Raw genomic sequence first — 19,105 nt, forward strand, 5'->3', positions numbered from 1 at the left:
GTGGAAATACTTAGGCATTTCCAGATAAGCTAACGCAGCTCAAATCATAAGTTTGAGTAGCGTGGCGTTGCTTGTTTTGGAATTTGATTTGACAAACTGGAAAAGGTCTGTTACTTGGAACACTTGGGTAAGCTGATTTCTCCTATACTTCGTAAGTGTTACAGAAATGTTAAAAAAGGGAACTGCTTTGTACTGGTGTGCAGCAGAGCCCTGAATGGTGCCTTCACGGGGTATTTTTGTCAACAAGAAAAATCTCTTTCTTCAGAAAGAGTGTGCTGTTACTCTTCTGCAAAGAGCTTATTGCTGGTTCCAGTTTGTTCTTTTGTATTCCTTCTGCAACAGTAGCTGAACAGCTGGACTAACAATACCGCATTTTTAACAAGTGACACCTGTGGCCGTGTTGATGCGAACGTGTGGTGGGATGCACTCTCATCTCTGCAGTGCAGTGTAGGAGCAGAAAAATGATGGTCTTTTTTTATAGTCATGTTTCAAATAATGGTCTAATTCTACGCAGTGCATGCTTTCTTGCAATATTACACAGCGTCTCATGATGATAGATTCCAGTGCTGCAGCTCCAGTCACTGGAAGAGGAAATTGTTTAAAAGAGCAGTTCTGCTGTTTAGAAATAAACAAGTAGCCTTTATGAAAGTAGGGAAGACAAAAACTTGTAATGTATTTCTATTTTGAAACGCACTAACTTTACTGTGGCCTGACTCATGAAATCTTGTGGTTGATAATGCTGATTATTTTAATCAAAAGTCTATTGCTGTCTACTCGCTTGCTCTGTGAGGCTGTTCTCCTGTTCTGAATTCCTTTCTTGAGTGTCATTATTTCCTCCATATGTCCATTTTGTGTGCAGCGTAGGCCTGAAGGAGCTGCTTGTGTTAAAGTTCAGTGCCTTTACCCTGTTCAAGTTGCGCCCCGTATTTACTTTTTTCTATTGATTTGCAGCGTAAACATGATCATTATTGAGTGAATTTCCTGACATCTTCAACGTTTCCCTCTTTTCCTCTCTCTAAGGGGTCTGTCAACATTGCACGCTGCAGTGGACTTTACAGGTGCTTGAGTTAGCGTAGTTATTAGTTGCAGTCTCACTGCAGCAAGCTGGAGCTCACCTTGAACTATCACGCCCTGTTGCTTAGTAGGCTAAATTAGTCTGTTCTGAGAGTGCCTCGCCGCTGTGGTTCAGTCGGTCTTTTTACCAGGATAGCTCAGGTAGTCCCACACTGCAGTGCTCTGCTCTCTTAATCTCTCCTCCCTCTAATTATTCCTATTCCTTTTCTCCCTATAAGTTGATTTGTCCCCTTCAGTGTTGACTGTAACCTAAATGTTTTTGGCTATCCTGAGGGATAGCATAGAGCTTAAAAGATGCAAATACCTCATACTGCAGCTGCATGGAGACCTTTATTCTATTCTCCTCAGCCATGAGCACAAGTAATTTTAACAGACTCAGCTTTCCAGTTGACGGAGCAGTTGCTGAGTAGTTCTGATAGTGGATAAATTAAGCCTTTTGAAGGGGACAGGATCAAATCTGAGTAATGTAGGTATCCTGGTATAACCTCTCTCTTCTGTTCTTGATTCTTGTCAGTCTTTTTCTCCCTGCACCTTCCTTCTTTCACAAAAAAAGCAGGCCTGAGTTTGTGGCCATATACGTGGCAAAAAGGCAGTGATGAAAATCAAATGTGTCTTGTTTTTTTTTTTTTTTTAATGAACTTCTTTTTGATAGAGCTCTAATGCTAGAGCTCTAAGTGGTTTAAGGTTGAGGGGCGAGGATGTTCTACTTGGTCACATTGATGCTGTAATGTAAAACCTTTCAGGAAGACTAACATTCTTCATCCCGTGTTTCTAATGTGAGGTGCTCTTTGCTTTGTAGTACCAAATATGCCACAGCAACGGCAAGACCAACATCATCAGAGCACCATGATGCATCCTGCCTCAGCTGCAGGCCCTCCAATTGTAGCTACGCCACCTGCTTATTCAACACAATATGTTGCGTATAGTCCCCAACAGTTTCCTAACCAGCCTCTTGTGCAGCATGTGCCACACTACCAGTCTCAGGTAAGAGTCTGTTTAGTGGATGCGATAAGTCTAATAATTAAGTGGCTCAGTCCTAAATACCATATTGTCTCCAGTCATGTACTTGCTGTTGTAATGTGCTTCAAAGCCTGCAACAAATTCTACAGTCAGTTTAGAAGTTGTCACTTGTTATTGATACCTGTTATTGGTACTACCTTTTTAGCTTTTGGGGCAATTCCTTTTAGGTCATGGGCAGGGCATCTCCTAGTTATGCTCTCTAAAAACAAACTATTTATACTTCAAGGGCTTTTATAAATACACACATGTAATTGCGTAAATATATAATGATGATATTAGAATGGCAGAAATTAGATATGCTGGTGGTTTTTGTCAGTTTCTAGCCCACTGCAGAAAATGTCCTTTCGTTTTTAGAAACAACAGGGATAATTGTTGTAATATGAGATCTTTAGTTTGCTCTGCGTTTTAGTAAGGCCAAGCTATTGCTGTTTCTAAATACACAATTATTGTTTAGATCAGACTAGTTTCTTGTAATGATCCTCCAATTAACTGTCTGTTTTTCTTATTTTTGTTGAATGCAGCATCCTCATGTTTATAGCCCTGTAATACAGGGCAACGCTAGAATGATGGCACCACCAACACATGCACAGCCTGGTTTAGTATCTTCTTCTGCAACACAGTATGGTGCGCATGAACAGACGCATGCTATGTATGGTAGGAAACGTTTTGTGTTATATGTAACTTTTTAAGTTCTTATGTTGTGCAGGGATATATTTAATCTCGAGCTTCAAATATGGGTATCATTCAGATTACACCAGTAGATGTGGTTTATATATCATAAGGTGATGAGCAAAGCGTTGAAAACTGAGCCACCTGGTTAAAATGAAAACTCAAGTATGCTGATTTCAGTAGGATGCCAGTGACCAAGATGAAATTTCAAGCTGGGAGCTGCTAACGAATATCTGCTGAAAGAAGTTCGTTCAAGTTCTCTTGATGCCCTTGACACAACATCCCTTGATTGTTTCTTGTTTATAAGTAGGACTGGTTTTACCGCAAGGCTATGACCTCAGTTTCAAAACTTGACTTTAGTTCTGACAACTAGTGAAATGCTGTCTTTATGATACTACTAGCATTATTAACAGTATGAACACTTCTGTCTGAGCAAAATAAAACTTGTGTTGCTTACCTTTCTTTTTTGGTAAGTCAAGAATTAAGTCTATGAAATAACTCGTGTGTTGCTTTGACTTTGAAAATTAGTCTCCAGCATTATCAGACGAGCATATTTCACTTACAGTGAAATGCTGAAAATGTGGGTTACCTTGTTACAAACTATAATGTGAAGAACTTCTAAAGCATTATAAATGTGTGATAAAGTAATGCCCAATTCGGAGGAAAAACCTCGCTGCAAAACATGCTATTGAAATAGGTAGAATCAAGGTTGCTAGAAGGCTTGGAAATTGTCATTAAATGTCAAAAAGACAGATGGTCTCTTGAAAACATGGCATTTCAATACTTGTTACAGCATCTGAGGAAGACTTTTATTGGGTCACGTATATTATTGACTTAGATTCTAATAAAAGATTTTCTGTACCTTTAGACATCTTTGTATGTTTTCCGGTGCTTAGTTTTACGCTGCTACTTAATGGAAGTCCATGGTGTGTCACGAAAACTGAACGAGGCTAAAAACAAAATTTAAAGTTTAGCGTGAAATTAATTTTGATTTAAACAAGTCGGTGTCTTACCCATCTGAAAACATCCTGTCAGGTCTCTGCAGTAGTGTGGTTTCATAGCTAAGAAACAAAAATAACAGAGGCCTGTTTTAACACTTGGAGAAAGAACGCTTCAGCTCATTTGTGATGAAGCTGAAATGGAAGTTACTCTTAGAGATTAAGTCCTTCTCTCACAGGTCCTTGCTAATTGTATTACTTTGATCTTTTCAACTCTTGTGCTTGAGGTGTCCATGTAAACAGATCTTCTGTTTGCTTTTTCATTAGATTAAATAGAATTCTGATTAAGTGAATGATCAAAGGCTTTCAGACCTTTATTGGTGAAAACCCTTCTCTCAAATCATGATTAAAATAAAACTAGACATGAGAGAATATGTGAGACTTCATTCAAAATGTTTGCTTGTTACTTCCTAGCGATTTCCCATTGTGCACCATCCTTATCTTCTGTAAGCACTGGGTTCTGCAGCATTGAAGTGTAAGCCCATTCCCTTGTTTAGCTTTGATCGGATGTCTGCATATTTTTTTTCCCACTGATATTCTAAGTCAACAGTTTTCACTTTGTGTTGGTTTTGTAGCTTATCTGTTGTAGGTAGGTGACTACCTACTGGTACACACAGCTAAGCTGGGTCAAAATTTGAGAATTCTTTAGTATTTCCTTCCATGTAATTTAAACGTTACTTTTCCAAGAGCACCCAATTTACAGAAATTGCATGTCCTTCTGTGTTCTTTCAAATAGCTACTTGGTGGCTCTTCTAAACGTTCTCCCACCTTCCCAGTAAATGATCAAGCGCTTGAAATTCTTGTTTATAGAAAATATTCAACCCAGTAGGATCACGAACTCCATACGAGACACGTTTTTTAAGAGTATGTTCTTGCCGTGTGTGAATGTGTATTGCCTAGTGACCATGAATTGGCTCAAATGCACTCTTAACCTACAAAATTTACGGCTGGCTACATGTGAAATGGCTTCTGGTGCAGTGTATCGCTGTCTCAATTCCCAGTTTTTTGCAAGGCTTTCATGTGCTGAATACTTGAAGACCTTGCCTAGGCTGATTTTTCTCCTTAAAATGTGTCCATCTAGAAGATATTAACTTCAGCTTCCGTTTATCAATATGTGACTGCTTGGAAAAAATGTAGACTTGCCGAAGGCGATAGATGAATGCGGCTTATGTAGTAAATGAGGAGCAACGTGCTCGAATTGTTCCCATCTGACCGAGCGACAGGTAGTTCTGAATGGTAATACGAGGGAGTGTTCACAACTTACGTTCAGTATTTTGGGAATCTTGAGTTTATCCGTGGTATCTCTGAACTAAATATACCAACACACACTGATTCTGAATCTAATCTGGTCCTCTTGTTAAAGCAGTTTGAAAATCCAGAATAACAACTTCCTATAACAACTGCTGCTGCTTTTGATTTCTGGAGCATTGGCTCAAGCAAGTTCTCAGATTTCCCTTTGGCTCTTTAAAATAGCAATCTGATCTATTTTTATTTTTATTCTTTGACTTCCCTCCCCCTGTTCATATCAGGATTCAGTGGGTTACAGTGTCCTTTTGTCCTTCAAGGTACCGGTGCTTCCTTTGAGATAATTCTTGCAAAATTCACTCAATTTTTTCCCTGTGCATGTGGTAGAAAGAAGATGTCTACAAGGACAACCGCACTGAGACGCGGGGGTTGGGGGGCACTGCTTATGAGGTATTCTGAAGGTGTGAAGCGTTTTCTCATGAGATCTGGAACTCCATCTCCCTTAATGGTTTGGGATAAGTGAATGTCTGTGGCGAGCAGTAACTGCCTGTCAGTGAAGAGAAATGCTTGTTGATCCGTTAAGCCAAGTGCCCTCACTGCCAAGAGCTTGGGTTTTGTTTTCCCTTCTGTCTCGTGAGGAGATACCTCAATTCCAAATACGTGTAGTGACTTACACTTGTTGATCTGCACTTCTCCAGTCGCAAGAAAAATATTTTTGTCCAATGCTGTTTAATGGGATATTTCTGCACTTCTGGGATTTCTTTGCCAGTCATTACGGTGCCTGCTTCTGCTTCCCAAACTGCTGACGAGAGCTCCAGAGAAGCAGAGTAGCTAAGCAGCGTGGTCACCAGCAGACCCACCTGAACGCACGGCAGAGGAGCGTTTAAATCACTGGTTTTCCCCCCCCTCAGAACACAGTGGGGAAGGACGGTGTTCAGACAACCATCTCTCTTCCCACCAACCAATGCCTATTGCACCTTGACTTGTAACTTCTGGAGATGCGAGCCGTTTAGATGGCCTTACCAAGGAAAGCTTTGCAGGTTCCGCTGGAGCGGAGCGGTACACACACCTTTAGCTGCCACACGCACGTACCTTAACACTGGGTTGTTGCTCTCACCCTGCTGAAGTGCACGTAGGCTCAGAACGTAACATCTTTCTGGGAAGCGTTGGCTCTGCGTGATCCATGACGCGAGTATCGCGGCTCTGGTCGAGTTCGCTGGCCGCGGTTTGCAGTTTCACTGCTCGTTTCTATGTCGCACAGACACAAACTTGTCCCGTGGTGTTGGTAGCAAACCTGGTCATCTAAGCTGAGGGTGGATATTTCCCTGTGACAATTAATGCCGGCTAGTTTTACCATGTAGCTGCTGAACTGCCTATGTTTTTAGATAACCGGAGTCCTCTGAAAAACTTTACGTTTGTGTTTAAAAACAAAAGCAAACAGAAACTTGTGTAAAACCAGGCCTTGGTTTTATACAGATGCATTTCCTGTTTTTTGTGCTCTCATTCCTGTCCCCGTTCTCCCTTCCTTTTTTCCCTTCTGCATATGTTTTACTGGTCTGGTATTGTCTCTAACTTTATCTGGTTTCTGTCTCAGCAGTAGAGTAAATTCTATTACCCTGATAGTACAATGGTGGATATAATATAAACTTCAAAGGATTCTCCAGGGACTAAGAGTGAACCAGTCACCAAAGGTGTCTTGGAACTGTTAAGAATGACAGTGACACAGTTGAAAAAGCAAGGGGGGCGATTTGTTGTTTAATGTAATTACGCTTTAACCTTCTTGTTACAGTGTGTTGTAATAGATTGCGAATTGACATAAAGTTTATTTTCATGTTAATACTAAATTAAGAACTGAAGACCTCAGTTATCAGAGTTTAGAAGGAAGGCTTACCTGAGACTTGTATTGTTTCATCTCCGCTCAGTTGTAAAAACTAAATATCCAACCCTAATATCAACTAAGTAAATAAAAATATCTGCATGATTCTACAATATATTTAAAAAAAAAAAAAAGGGAAAGAAAAAAAGACGCTGACCTTTCCAGAAGACGGGAAGCATGCACACGGCAAGAGGCTAATTTACCTTTCTATTTCCCAAATTCAGCATGTCCCAAAATACCATACAGCAAGGAGACAGGCCCTTCTTTCTACTTTGCCAGTGAGTTGGGTTTTTTGTACTAATTTTGATTGTACAGAAAAGCACTATCTAAAGAACAGATGTTAAAGGAATGGGACGTGTTGAGGGAACAAGTTTCCTTGCACCAAACCAGCATGTAGAAAATGCAGGAAAGTTCCTTTCAGTAGAGGGGGGAGGTGAAGCTGAACGGATTTAATGTACCACAGGAAACGGATTTTTGTCAATTTTCTTTTTAAACGGCATTTTATGTGCTGAGTAATCTTTATCATTACTACCCAGTCTCTTCATCTGCAACCAGAAATGAGTGCTATGTGCGGACAACTTTTGCTTAAAACCGAGGTGAACTCCCTCGGGAGTTCCAAATGGGACTTTAAGACTTTGTGAGTTAATGAACTTCCTAAAAGGAGAAGCGTCTTGTGCCTCATCACTTTAAAAAGCTGTGGCTCAAGCGCTGAGCCCCTGGGAGGAATTAACCTGAGCTGCAGCGAGGGCGAAGGAAGCTTCCCACAGCTACTGCGGTGTCACTGGAGGCGTGCAGCGAGCCCCGTACTTGGTCGCTATTTCAACGAGTGACTGGATAGGGCCCCTTGCAGGTGTGTGGCACCGGGCGCTTCCTCCCCAGCATCGGCAATACTGCCTCTGGTGTTCGGGGGAGCCCTCTGGGGAGCTCAGCAGGGCTGCGGGGTGAGCTGTAGTTGTCAGCCAAGGCGTGGGGAAGGAGCACTGCTGTCTCAGGCTTGCTCCTGTCCTGCAGTGAGACTTGGGTCCATCTGCAAGTCTCTGCAGCCTATGCCAGGCACTCTTCTGGTTGTGGGTTTGGGGTTTGTTTTTTTTTTTTTTGAGCTAACTGATGGAAGAGGGGTGTGAGAAATACCATTTGTTCTCCAAAAATCTCGTCTGGAAAAGATTTCCTGTGTGTTTCTTGTGCAGAACTGGTTTTATGTGAACTAGTGCTGTAGGATGCTGACCTGTACTGTTTTCATGCATCTTGGTTTGGTGCACTGAAATAACTGTAAGAAGCTCGTTCCTTCAGTGGATAATCTTTGGAGTGAAGTCCACTATACCTGTGTAAAATGCCTTCTGTAAATGTTTATATTATGAAAGAAACATTGCTATTTCTTTGCTTCCTACCATTCAGGTCTTTTAAATGTAGTTATCCTCACCATCTTACTGGGTCTGGCAATAGTTTTGAATTTTGTTCACTGGTCAGTTCTTGAAAATAGGCTCTTCAGTGCATCTTTGGATGATGACCAACGATGACCACCATTGGCAGCATTGAGATTCCTACCAGGGAAATAAGAAATTACACGATATGGTTTCTGTATATACCCTTGCAGCTGGGAGTTCTGCTTGATTTCTGCTGTTCTGACCTCTTAATTTCAGCTCTTTTGCTGGGTTTGATAGCTGACTTCTTTTTTTGTTTGCCTCTCGGAAACATAGGCTGCATGTTTGTAGAGCTGAATTCATTAATTCAATGCATCTGATATTTTTGCTCACTTCATTACTGAATGACTTACCTTCACTGTGTCCCCTCCCAAGGTTAGTTCAGTTAAATATCTCATGTCAGGAAACGACTTGGTCAAAAAGACGAAGTGAAACAGGGTGGCTCAGGGAGTATTTCTTGGGGAGAGGAACTTCCAGCTTAATGGGTGCAAAGCAGTGTGTTTCTGCTGGAATGAGCTGGGGTTCCTTACAGCAAGGAGCTACGCAGAACTGAGTTGTCCTCTCCTAGAGCTTTCTCAGTGCTTTCGTGGTTGAAAGATGGCCATTTGGAAAATCTCCAAAGTGCTGACACTGGGGGAAATGTTGGATAATTTGTGATTTTATTCATTATTTTTTTCCCCCCTCCTTTCATGCCATTTGGTATTTGATACACATAGCAAGCTGTTTTCATGAACAGAGAAAATGTTGCAGTAAAAATGTTTTAGTTACGGCTTTGAAGGTGAATTTCTCATGACTGTTTTGCAAGGCTTCTTTCACAGGCTTACTAAGTAGCTCATAGATTTCACTGATTTGTTGTGAACTATTAATTGCAGCAGCTAAACATGGAAATTCTTCTATTTTTCTAAAGTCGAAGTTTGAATGCTGGTTTTGAGCTCAGATAGATCTGGGCACCTATTTCAGACCTGCTGCCGCTCTTCCTGAATCGCTCTTGATTTGTATACAGGATCTGTCCAGGATGTAGATAGGAGTCAAAATACCTACTTTTATTATTACTATTAAAACTTAATTTGCAGCATCATCTGAACTTGATTTAACTGAATTTGGAGAGGATATTAATTGGGGAGTAATTACTAAAAACAAAATGGGGGAGAGGAGGAGAAGCTAGAGGAATGAATTCTGAAATTCAGTGTGCAAAGCTTATGGATAGAAGAAATTAGAAGGTTATGGAAGCTGCTGCTATGGCACTTCACCCCCTCCCCTGTTCTTTGGGGTACTGTTCCTCGGTTTGACTCGTTTCCTGACCGTGAAATTCTTCCTTGTGAGGTTTCATTGTATAATGTATCTGCTTCAGAGTAACTTGGTTTATTATTCTCTGGGCTATAAAGAAGTGAAGGATGAATCGCAGTAATGGTTTCAGGGAGTACCACATTATTCTGGGGCTCTTAACAAGTAGTGTGGCAGGATGTGGGAAGCCTCGAATATCTTATGACTTGAAATTAATTTTCACGTACACTTGAAAACCTCTTGAATGGGGTTGAAGGCAGTTTATAGTCAGGCATGCCAACTCTGTGGCTGAGGCAGCGGAACGAGAGCTGAGGAAGGCAGATTTCTGGTAGCATGCCCTTTGGCAAACAAGTGAATCCCTCTCTGCATTTATTTCTATTACTTTGACAGAGATAATAACTTCTGGCCTTCTTCAGAGTGTTGAATATTAATGAGGTTAAGAAATTTTCTTACTGTAGGAAACAGTAGACTTCATAATGTGAAAACCATCGGTGTCTCTTGATAATTTTCATGTAGCCCTTGTAAGAAGGAGCGGTGTTTGGAAGCTGTATAAAATACAAACGTGGTGCAGATGCTGCTGCAAAATAAATTTTAGTAGTGATACGAAAAAACAATGACTTTCCTTGCATTTGGAAGTGTAACAAAGTGATCTTTGTGGCAGAAGATGAATAGTTCAGCTAGTGCCCATTGAAAATATGGAGGTGTTTCCAAAAACGTCCCTGAATCAGAAATGCTGATAATGTATGAGTATAGTCATGCATAAGTACACTACTGTGCAAGAATTTAGGGTTACAAATGTATATGAAATTCATCATTAATGGCCTGAAGCTGTTAGACTATTGGCTCAGTGAAGGTTTAGTAGAGTTTTCAAGACAGCTGGGTGGGATTAAGTTAAATGTGGTAAGCAGTTATTTCAAAAAGGAGAAACCTTCATAATGACGTGTACAAGGAGAAAAATCTCAATTAGGCAAAAAGATACTGTATGCATACTTTCGAGTGAGTTTGAATATTTTAGCAGTAGTATTTGTAAGCTTTATAGCAAGCCAGACTGGAGGAAAGCAAGTATTTGCACGGGATGGTGGTGTGCCAAGGCACAGCGTGGTTGCTGAGACTTGCTTTTGATCCACGGTATTGTGCTTTCAGATGCAGCTACGTCTTTGTGCATTTTCTCCACCCGTTTTGTCTTTCATCCTTTATATGTGTTCAGGCAGTCCTGTGCATTCATGAATGTAGAACCCAACATAGCGAAGCTCTTCAGAAGCTGCAGCAAAGAGCTGCTTGCAAACGTGAGGCACTACATCTCCCTAGTCACGAACATGCAGGCAAGGTGGCTGCAACACCAGTTGCACTTGAAGTTACTCCCCGTGCCCTGCCTTTAGGGTTTGTTTACTAAAGGAAGAAAATGCTACCAAAACACTCTACCTTGCAAACAACACAACAAACAAAAGCACTTCTAAAAGTACTCTGCAGAAAGGCGCTTCATCGGCCCTCAAATTCTCATGTACTACAATCCCCATGAAAGAAGCTGTAACCCCGTAGTGAGCAGCGATTAACTGTGGTCAGAAAGACAAAAACGTACGTGATCAACTAAGGAGCACGTGCAGGGAGCAGGCTCAGGAGCAGGTTGATAGTTTGTTTTGATTATTTGTCTCAACAATATGGTCAGCAAAGCTAGCCTCGCTGTTCTGAGCTGCGGTGCTGGGAAGAGCAGTGCACGTTGTCTGTGCAGAAGTGTAAGAGCAGGCTGTGTGCTGGTTGTTGCACGAGATCTAAAAGTGACAGAGGGGATAGGCAGCGCATCTTCATTTGTTTTCAGGGTCTTGCGTTCTAGTTGCATGCTTTGTGTTTAAAGGAAGTCTTGCTGTTACAGCTTTTCATACCTTTTTAGATTCCTTCAGATTAAAAAAAAAAAAAGGGGGTGGTGTAATTCAGTGTGGCCTGTTTTGAAGCAAAACTGGGCAGGACTCCTCAGACAGGGGCTTGTTGATACTGGTTTGTTGTTGGAGACTGGTATGGCTATAGCAACAGATGGTTTTTCACTTGTGTGAGTTTTATATTTTTTCCCTTTTATGGAATTTCATACCTTATTTGCTACCGTTTCAAGAAATTAAGAATTTCATGGCAGTGTTGAGAAGCTCACAGAATGGTGGTGATCCAGAAAAGTGCTGTAATTGGCCTAGAGGGGAAAGGAAAGATATTTTAGTGCAAGATACTGGCTTCCGCAAAAATTAGACACTCCAGGAGTCTCGGTGTCTCAGCTGTTATGTATGTTCTGTGTGTCCCTGTAGCTCTTTAGTATACATGCAAGGCGTGTACTTTACATGGACTGTACTGTGAGCAATTTCCAGAAGAGTAGCATGGTGAGGTTAGCCAGGTATAAGGCCAAATAATTTTTTGGATGGTGGAAATAAAAATGGCTTGTAACAGCTTTTTAAAGTATATTTCAGGAAAAAACTAAATTGTATGGAAATTATAAAATTGATATTTCAAACTGGCCTATTTAAAAAAAAAAGATGAAATACCACTTTTCTTATATGTAGTATCTGTTACATTGTCAAACTAGGGAAGATGAACTGTCTAATTATGGTTATTTATAGACTTCCCTGCAAAATCAAACTACATGAACACAAGGTAAGATACTCAGCTATTTGCAAGATAAATTTTTTTTAGAAGGGGGAGGGAATATTCTTGCAGCGTGCTAGAGGTATAGTGAAATCTTCAAGTGCAGATGGTGACTTGATGAGGTGTATATTTTGTGTCTGTTGTTAAATATTCTTCTTTTTCATCCTAGTTTCCACTGGCTCACTTGCTCAGCAGTATGCCCACCCTAATGCTACCCTGCATCCGCATCCTCCGCATCCTCAGCCTTCTGCCACACCAACTGGCCAGCAGCAAAGCCAACATGCTGGAAGCCACCCTGCTCCTAGCCCCGTGCAGGTAACAGCTTAATGGAGTGAATGTCTTTAAATTGTACTTAACACACCCTACTGGAAGGTATCGCATCAATCTGTTACTTCGCATCGATCTATTGATTTCTTGAGAGGAAAAATGATGGGAGCAGTTGCCCAAACCACCAGCACGTGGTGGATCTCGTGCAGGAATTGTCCAGATTCCCATGCTTTCTAGGAGGGAGGAAGCAGAGAGATACCATCTCGTTCTTCTCTGCTTGCAACGGCCAGGACTCAAATGTTGTAGGCCCATGGCATAATTTGTTAGATAAGCTAGGAGGAAAGCTTTTGTCAGTCCCTTTTCCTTAGCAATGGCCAGCATTTGAGCCTAACCTTTCATTTCTCCCTCCTCATGGGGGATGATGTACAGCTTGTTTTCATGTTACGATTAAGAAAGGCTTATCATTTTGTCACAGCGTAATGTGAGTGGAGTCAGAATTAGAAGAAGAAGAATAATGCTGAGAAGTGTTTGATTTGTATTTCCTCAAAGGCAGGCAGCTGAAAACAAAATAGTACTTGTGATAATGCTGCCTGCCATAGCTACCTACTGGTAATGACTTTGGGCTGCTCCAAGTGTAGCTGTGAAGTATATCCAGCTTCCAGGCTTCAGGGTCTCCTTGTTTTTACCTGGCAGCCACGGTTCTGGTCAACACATGTATTTTCCAGGCTCCTGCTCACACGACTCTCTAGTGCAAGGAGAAAAATGAGCTTGGAGGAATTGCAGTGAGTTTTCTTGTCACCATAGATTCGGTGATCCTTAGATTTGCCACTTAAAAGATTGAATATCAGGAGTTGTGCAAGCCTTTCTTACACTAGTTTCCAGAATAAATGTCTCACTTCTAGACCGTAACGTAAACCTCACTGATGTACTATCTTTTTTTGCAGCATCATCAGCACCAGGCTGCTCAGGCACTCCACCTGGCAAACCCACAACAGCAGTCGGCAATTTACCACGCAGGTCTAGCTCCAACCCCACCTTCCATGACGCCAGGCTCCAATACGCAGTCTCCACAAAATAGTTTTCCTACAGCACAACAAACAGTCTTCACCATTCATCCCTCCCATGTTCAACCTGCATATACCAATCCGCCACACATGGCCCATGTCCCCCAGGTAAACACAGTTTAACAACCTTCAAGACTAAATGTCTTAATGCCACAAAGATAGGACAGTTGGGCCTGCTGAAGTGATTTCCATTCTGTCACCTCTCAGCACAAACCTACCTGTTGTGTTACTTTAGGTTTCTGTCTGTACATTGCCTTTCTTTTAGAATTTTACAAGATATTTGGACCTCAGCTTCCAACACCCAGTGCATCTACAACTGTAGTTTAATGAAGACATCTTAAGCTGGCACTGCTACCGAAAGAAGTTGAGCTCTCTTCCCAGTTCCGACTCCCATTCTTGTCCTGCCCCACCATTCTGCTCACAGGACTGTTTGGCCATGCAGCAAACCAGACTGGGGACGTGATTCAACTGAAGCGTGCCCCCCCTACCCCTATTTTAGGCTGCTTCTCAGTCAAATCAGTTCACTACTCGGGTTCACTGCATGATCACAGGAAGAGCTGGCGCGCAGGAGGGTCGGAGGCGAGAACTGAGTGGAAGAAAGCTGAACTGCTGCTTTTGGTGGCAGTTGTAGGCTCTGCGCTGTAGCCGAATTCACACAAGTACATTCAGTAAAGGATATTACGAAGGATTACTGGGTAGTAATAAGGCTGCACTGCAATGGGAGATAGGTGAGATTCAGTTCAGATGATTGCAAGACAATCCTTGCTGAAAGAGAAAACCGTGTGTGTGTGTGTCTGTGTGGATCTAAATGTATTGCAGGAGAACCCCAGCGATTGTCGGGCAACTTAACTACAGTCTTTGCTTCAGGATCAGAAACCCATTTCTCTTAACTGCTCTCTTGTGGTCAACTCACTGAAAAAAAGGATTTTGGGAAGGGAAGCACATGACTGATTAATCAAGAGCTCCATGTAAAGCAGCGTTACAAAGATTTTCTGATGTTTACTAAATCTCATGGATTTAGTGAGCTTTGTCAAGGAGCGGACAGTTCATCAGTAATTTGCCTGCACAATTGCATCTTCAGATAAGTACTTGGTATCTGGCTTACGCCTTCTCATACAGGCTAACAGTAGTTTGGGATAGCAAGACTAACTAGTGGGTAGGGAGGTTAGTCTGATAGGTGTGCAGTCCCTTACTGAATTCTGGTAAAACCTTTGTTTTGGTTCCTGGCACGGCCAGTTAAGCAAACTAATTAGTAGCTGTTTTAAGAGTTGTTTTTACTGATGTTGAGTTTTTAGCTTTTTAATTCCAGTAGGCTTTTAATTTCTCTGCTTTTGTACTGTGGGAGGATAAAGAGGATGTCCAAACTTGACTACTGCTATTGTAGCACCTTGCCACATCCTCCCAGGCTCTGGTTTCTGCCAGAAGCAAGACTCTCTGCTTAAACGAGCTATTGCTCTGCTCTGGCATGATGGCACTGGTGTGAATGCCTAGGTTGTAGAGCTTCTCAAGATGCCTCGAAATACCGCATGTAGCCCTTCAGAAGGGTCTTGGAAGCTTGTGGGTGAGTGGCATATTCAGTGCTGTGCCTTGAAATGTGAAACATGTTTGTTTCAAAGTCAACTTGAAGGTAAACCCGTAGAGGAACTGTGCTGTACACACTGTGGCCAGGCCCCTGCCTGCGCTGTAGATGCGGCCATTGTCTTCCTTCCGTGTGCCAAGCACTTCATCAGCAAACCTTGCTAAAGGAAATCAGATGCAACTTTTAGTCAGAACTGACTGCTTAGTCAGGGTTTTTTAACAATCACAGGCAAAGCCTGCTTTATCCTTAATTTTTGACTTACGCAGTCTTTTCTGCTGTAATTTTTTAGGATGAAAACTACAATCCATAATCCACAATATTTGTACCAGGCTGACTTTTTTTGAAATGAAGTAGTTCCCTCAAAATTTTCTAATGAAGGAATAACTACAGTTCTGTAAGAAGTTTTAAATGCGTGTAATTATTCCATGGTGGGGAAACTAATCACTGGATTTAATAGCTTCTCAGTAGTGCGATTTCCAACTGCCGAGCACCATTGTGAAATATGTAGTAGGAAATTCAGTTCGGCTAACACAGGGGATCAGTTGAATTTCCCTTTAGGTTATCAGATGAATCGAGCTGTTAGATATATCTCACTTGAGAAACAGTACTTGAAAATTCATTACAAAGTACTGTCAGCTTCCAATTTGTAAAGCGTTTGAGCCACAGCAGAAATTTTTATCCAGTTTGTGTCTGTACTGAATACAACTGCTATATGAATAGCTGCTTTATAGTTTTGGCTGCTATAATAGCATGTTTGTCAAAGTAAAAATGGTGCTGATCCTGAAAGGTATTTTTGTTTCACAGCCTTATCTTCTAAGCCTTTTTTTAGAGCAAGAGTGAGATTTGAATTGCAGTTCCTGCCTTTAAAGGCTTCTCGAGTGCTATTAATAGAGTGTAAGTCTGATAAAGAGTTTGAGAAATGTCTGTGATGAGTCAAATAACCCTTTTGTCTTTAAGAAATAAAATTATAGCCACTACCTGCTATTTGTCTTTACTGGCCTGTGAAACTTGTGAGGCTGCGATTATTGCACCGTAGTGCCCTGTTAATGGGGTATGGTAGAAGGACAAAGCAAACCTTAGATGCAAATACATTTTTTTCCAAGACAAACTGACCGAAAGCTCTAGGAGTTCCTTAATGTTTTGTGCTTTTAAGAAACTAGTGCTTACCAGATTTTTAAAACAATTGACAATCTCTAGAGTTCTGAACCACTCTGAGCTAAAGAAGCCAACTGACAAGTTACTGAACTTGTTTGCCAGAAGGTGATCAGCCATAACGAAGATTAATCTCCTTTTTTCTGCTGAGACTTAACTATGATTGCTTAGATTACTCAAGGACCTTAACTGTGATGAGCTTAACTGGAAACAGAACAAAGCTGACCTAACAGTATAAAGGGATGAAATCACTCATCTTAGAATGACTGCTTAGATGAAAGATAGTGCAGGCACAGGTCACCGGAGAGTGGTTTCTAGGGCAGGGAGCCATGAAAGAATGTGGAGTTGTGTAATGAGAAGCCGAGGATGGGATGCCAGACCTCTAGTGCGTGTGAAGTTCAGATCTGTACCCGGTGCATTCTCTGCATAGGAAGTGCTTTGATCTAGGTTACTAACAATAATGTTTTTGAAGATTTGTTGCTGAGTTTTTTTTTAAATATCCCACAGTTTAACGCTGTCAGTCTCTCCCAGTGTGCACTGTCCAAATTGCTAAAATTGAGAATGTTACTCAGAGCCAGCAGTGAGGATTTGAGCCCTTTTTTTTTTTTTAGCTGTTATTTTTGTGTTAAGATCTCTGACTTAATCCCAGTAGCTAATCTAGTTAAAATGGAGTAAATCTCTGGATTTACTGGTACAGCTGGAGAAAACTTGATAGTCATGTGGCCAGGAGTGATGCCTCCTTGTGACCATTATACTAAAGAGCTCTTTGTTTCAGGCTCATGTACAGTCAGGAATGGTTCCTTCTCACCCAACTGCCCATGCTCCAATGATGCTAATGACGACACAGCCACCTGGTGGTCCCCAAGCCGCCATCGCTCAAAGTGCACTACAGCCCATTCCAGTCTCGACAACAACACATTTCCCCTATATGACGCACCCTTCAGGTGAGGAGTGTGTGCCCGGGAGACCTGCACCTTAACTGAGCCAGGTCACAGTAGTGAGGAGGACTGTTACAAACCAGATTTGGGGAAAAGAACAAACAAACAAACGTTAAAAAAAAAAAAAAAAAAGCTGAAGATGTCCTTTTAGAGTGGCAGGCTGCTGAAGGCAGGCTATTTCTGCATTTAGCATTTATACTTTGCCAGCCCAAATGCCTAGGTAAGCATGCGAGATTTAGCTAATTTAGCAAAGACCTCGTTTCTCTGTAGCTTGAGTACAGAAATGGATAACTATGCAGACACTGGCGCTGTGGGACTGTATTCTTCCAGGTTTTGCCGTGGTTTTGCCTTGGGGGATGGACTGTCTGTGTAGCCTGTTCATAACGATCTGGGGGTTTATTAAATTTATAGCGATTTGACTTCAGGATAGGAGTGAAAATGTTGCTCGGGGGTAGTGCTGTTAGACTTCTAATGACCGAAGTAAAATGACAATTGAAGTCTATTTAATTCAGAGTAACATTCTGCAGCTTTACTTTGGGGGAAAAGTAGATGCTGTGTGACTTCTTTCCACTTTAAATTTAAACGTTGCCTAGGTTTCTTTATTATTATTTGTTTTCAAACAGCCTCTAAACTTTTCTAGTGAACTAGATACCTGATTTTGTTTCTTGGGGAATGTGTGAGCAGAACAAAGATGCTTTCTGAGGGTTTAGGTAGGAAAAAAAAAATATCCAAAGGACATCTTGATATGCAGAGTATTGTTTTGTTCTTAAAAAATAAAAATAAAAAATAATAAAAAAAAGTTCAGCTCAGTAGTTGTCCTGTGACCACTTTACTAGCAAACTGTTGTGTGGCTTGCCAATTTATTATTTACATTTGAACTTTTTTTTTACAGTACAAGCCCACCACCAACAGCAGTTGTAAGGCTCATCTGGAATAACTGAAAGGCTGGATACCTTTTGTAGGCCAAATACCCTCCTTCTACTGCTTCTGCCAACTGGAAGCACAGAAAACTAGAATTTCATTTTATTTTGTTTAAAAAAAAAAAATTGATTTCTTGTAACATCCACTAGGAATGCTAACAGTTCATCTTGCAGTGGGAGAGATTTGGACTGAGTAGAGGCATTTAGGAACTTGTGGGCTATTCCATAATTCCATGCACTGTATCTGAGTCCTGCAAGTGCCCCAACTCTGCTTGCTGAAAACTGGAAGTTATTTATTTTTTAATGACCCTTCAAAGTTATGAACTCATCAGCTAGCAAAAGAAGTAACAAGAGTGATTCTTGCTGCTATTATCACTAAAAATCAAGACTTGGAGATCCCTTTTACTTCTAACTAAACTTGAAACAGGTTCAGTAAAAAAAAAAAAAATTCTAATCGTCAAACTGATGAATTATTATTTATAAATCACGTTTGATGAGATAATCACTATCGTGAGACAGTGATGTAACTTTTAAGTTAAGAAAACTTTTACTTTGTAGATAATATAAAATAAAAACTTAAAAAAAAATTAAAAAATAAAAAAAGTTTTAAAAACTGACCTACTTATCGTCTGCGTCTTGTTTTACCAGTCTCTCTCTCTAATGTTTTCTCCATTCGTTCCCCTTTGGATCAAAAGCTGTTTTATTTAGCATCAGGTAAGCTTCACCATGTGTTTCTGTCGTGTGCTGCTGCTGTCTTGTGTGTGTGCCCCCCTCACACCTCCTGCTGTGAAACCAAGTCAGTCGTAGCAGACTTGCAGGGTCATTGCACAAAGAAGTTGAAGGCTTCAGAAGCAGAATTTTGATACAGGTTTCAAAGAATTTCTTGCATTCGGACCCATTCCCTAATGGCTTTACACTGTTGTGGTTGGTGTACAGAAGACGCCCCGACTGGGCCTTGATGTTTAAAATAAAGCTG

General features: G+C 41.2%; 1 protein-coding gene across 16 annotated transcripts in view; it reads left to right on the forward strand.

The window, feature by feature from the left end:
• ATXN2 (ataxin 2) overlaps window positions 1-18,743 on the forward strand; it is a 51,240-nt gene extending 32,497 nt beyond the window's left edge. For 6 of the 16 annotated variants that reach the window (XM_083804176.1, XM_083804185.1, XM_083804187.1 and 3 more), the window contains 6 exons: window positions 1,874-2,058; window positions 2,616-2,748; window positions 7,107-7,160; window positions 12,379-12,524; window positions 13,421-13,648; window positions 17,047-18,743. In XM_083804176.1, the coding sequence (XP_083660302.1) occupies window positions 1,874-2,058; window positions 2,616-2,748; window positions 7,107-7,160; window positions 12,379-12,524; window positions 13,421-13,648; window positions 17,047-17,250 (950 nt within the window). In that variant the 3' untranslated portion in view covers window positions 17,251-18,743. The remainder of the gene's footprint in view (window positions 1-1,873; window positions 2,059-2,615; window positions 2,749-7,106; window positions 7,161-12,378; window positions 12,525-13,420; window positions 13,649-17,046) is intronic. The other 10 variants (XM_083804189.1, XM_083804190.1, XM_083804178.1 and 7 more) reach the window with 4 other exon arrangements.
• The last annotated feature ends 362 nt before the right edge of the window (window positions 18,744-19,105 follow it).

Source organism: Anser anser, assembly GCF_964211835.1.
Source record: "Anser anser genome assembly, chromosome: 18".
NCBI classification, from domain to species: Eukaryota; Metazoa; Chordata; class Aves; order Anseriformes; family Anatidae; genus Anser; species Anser anser.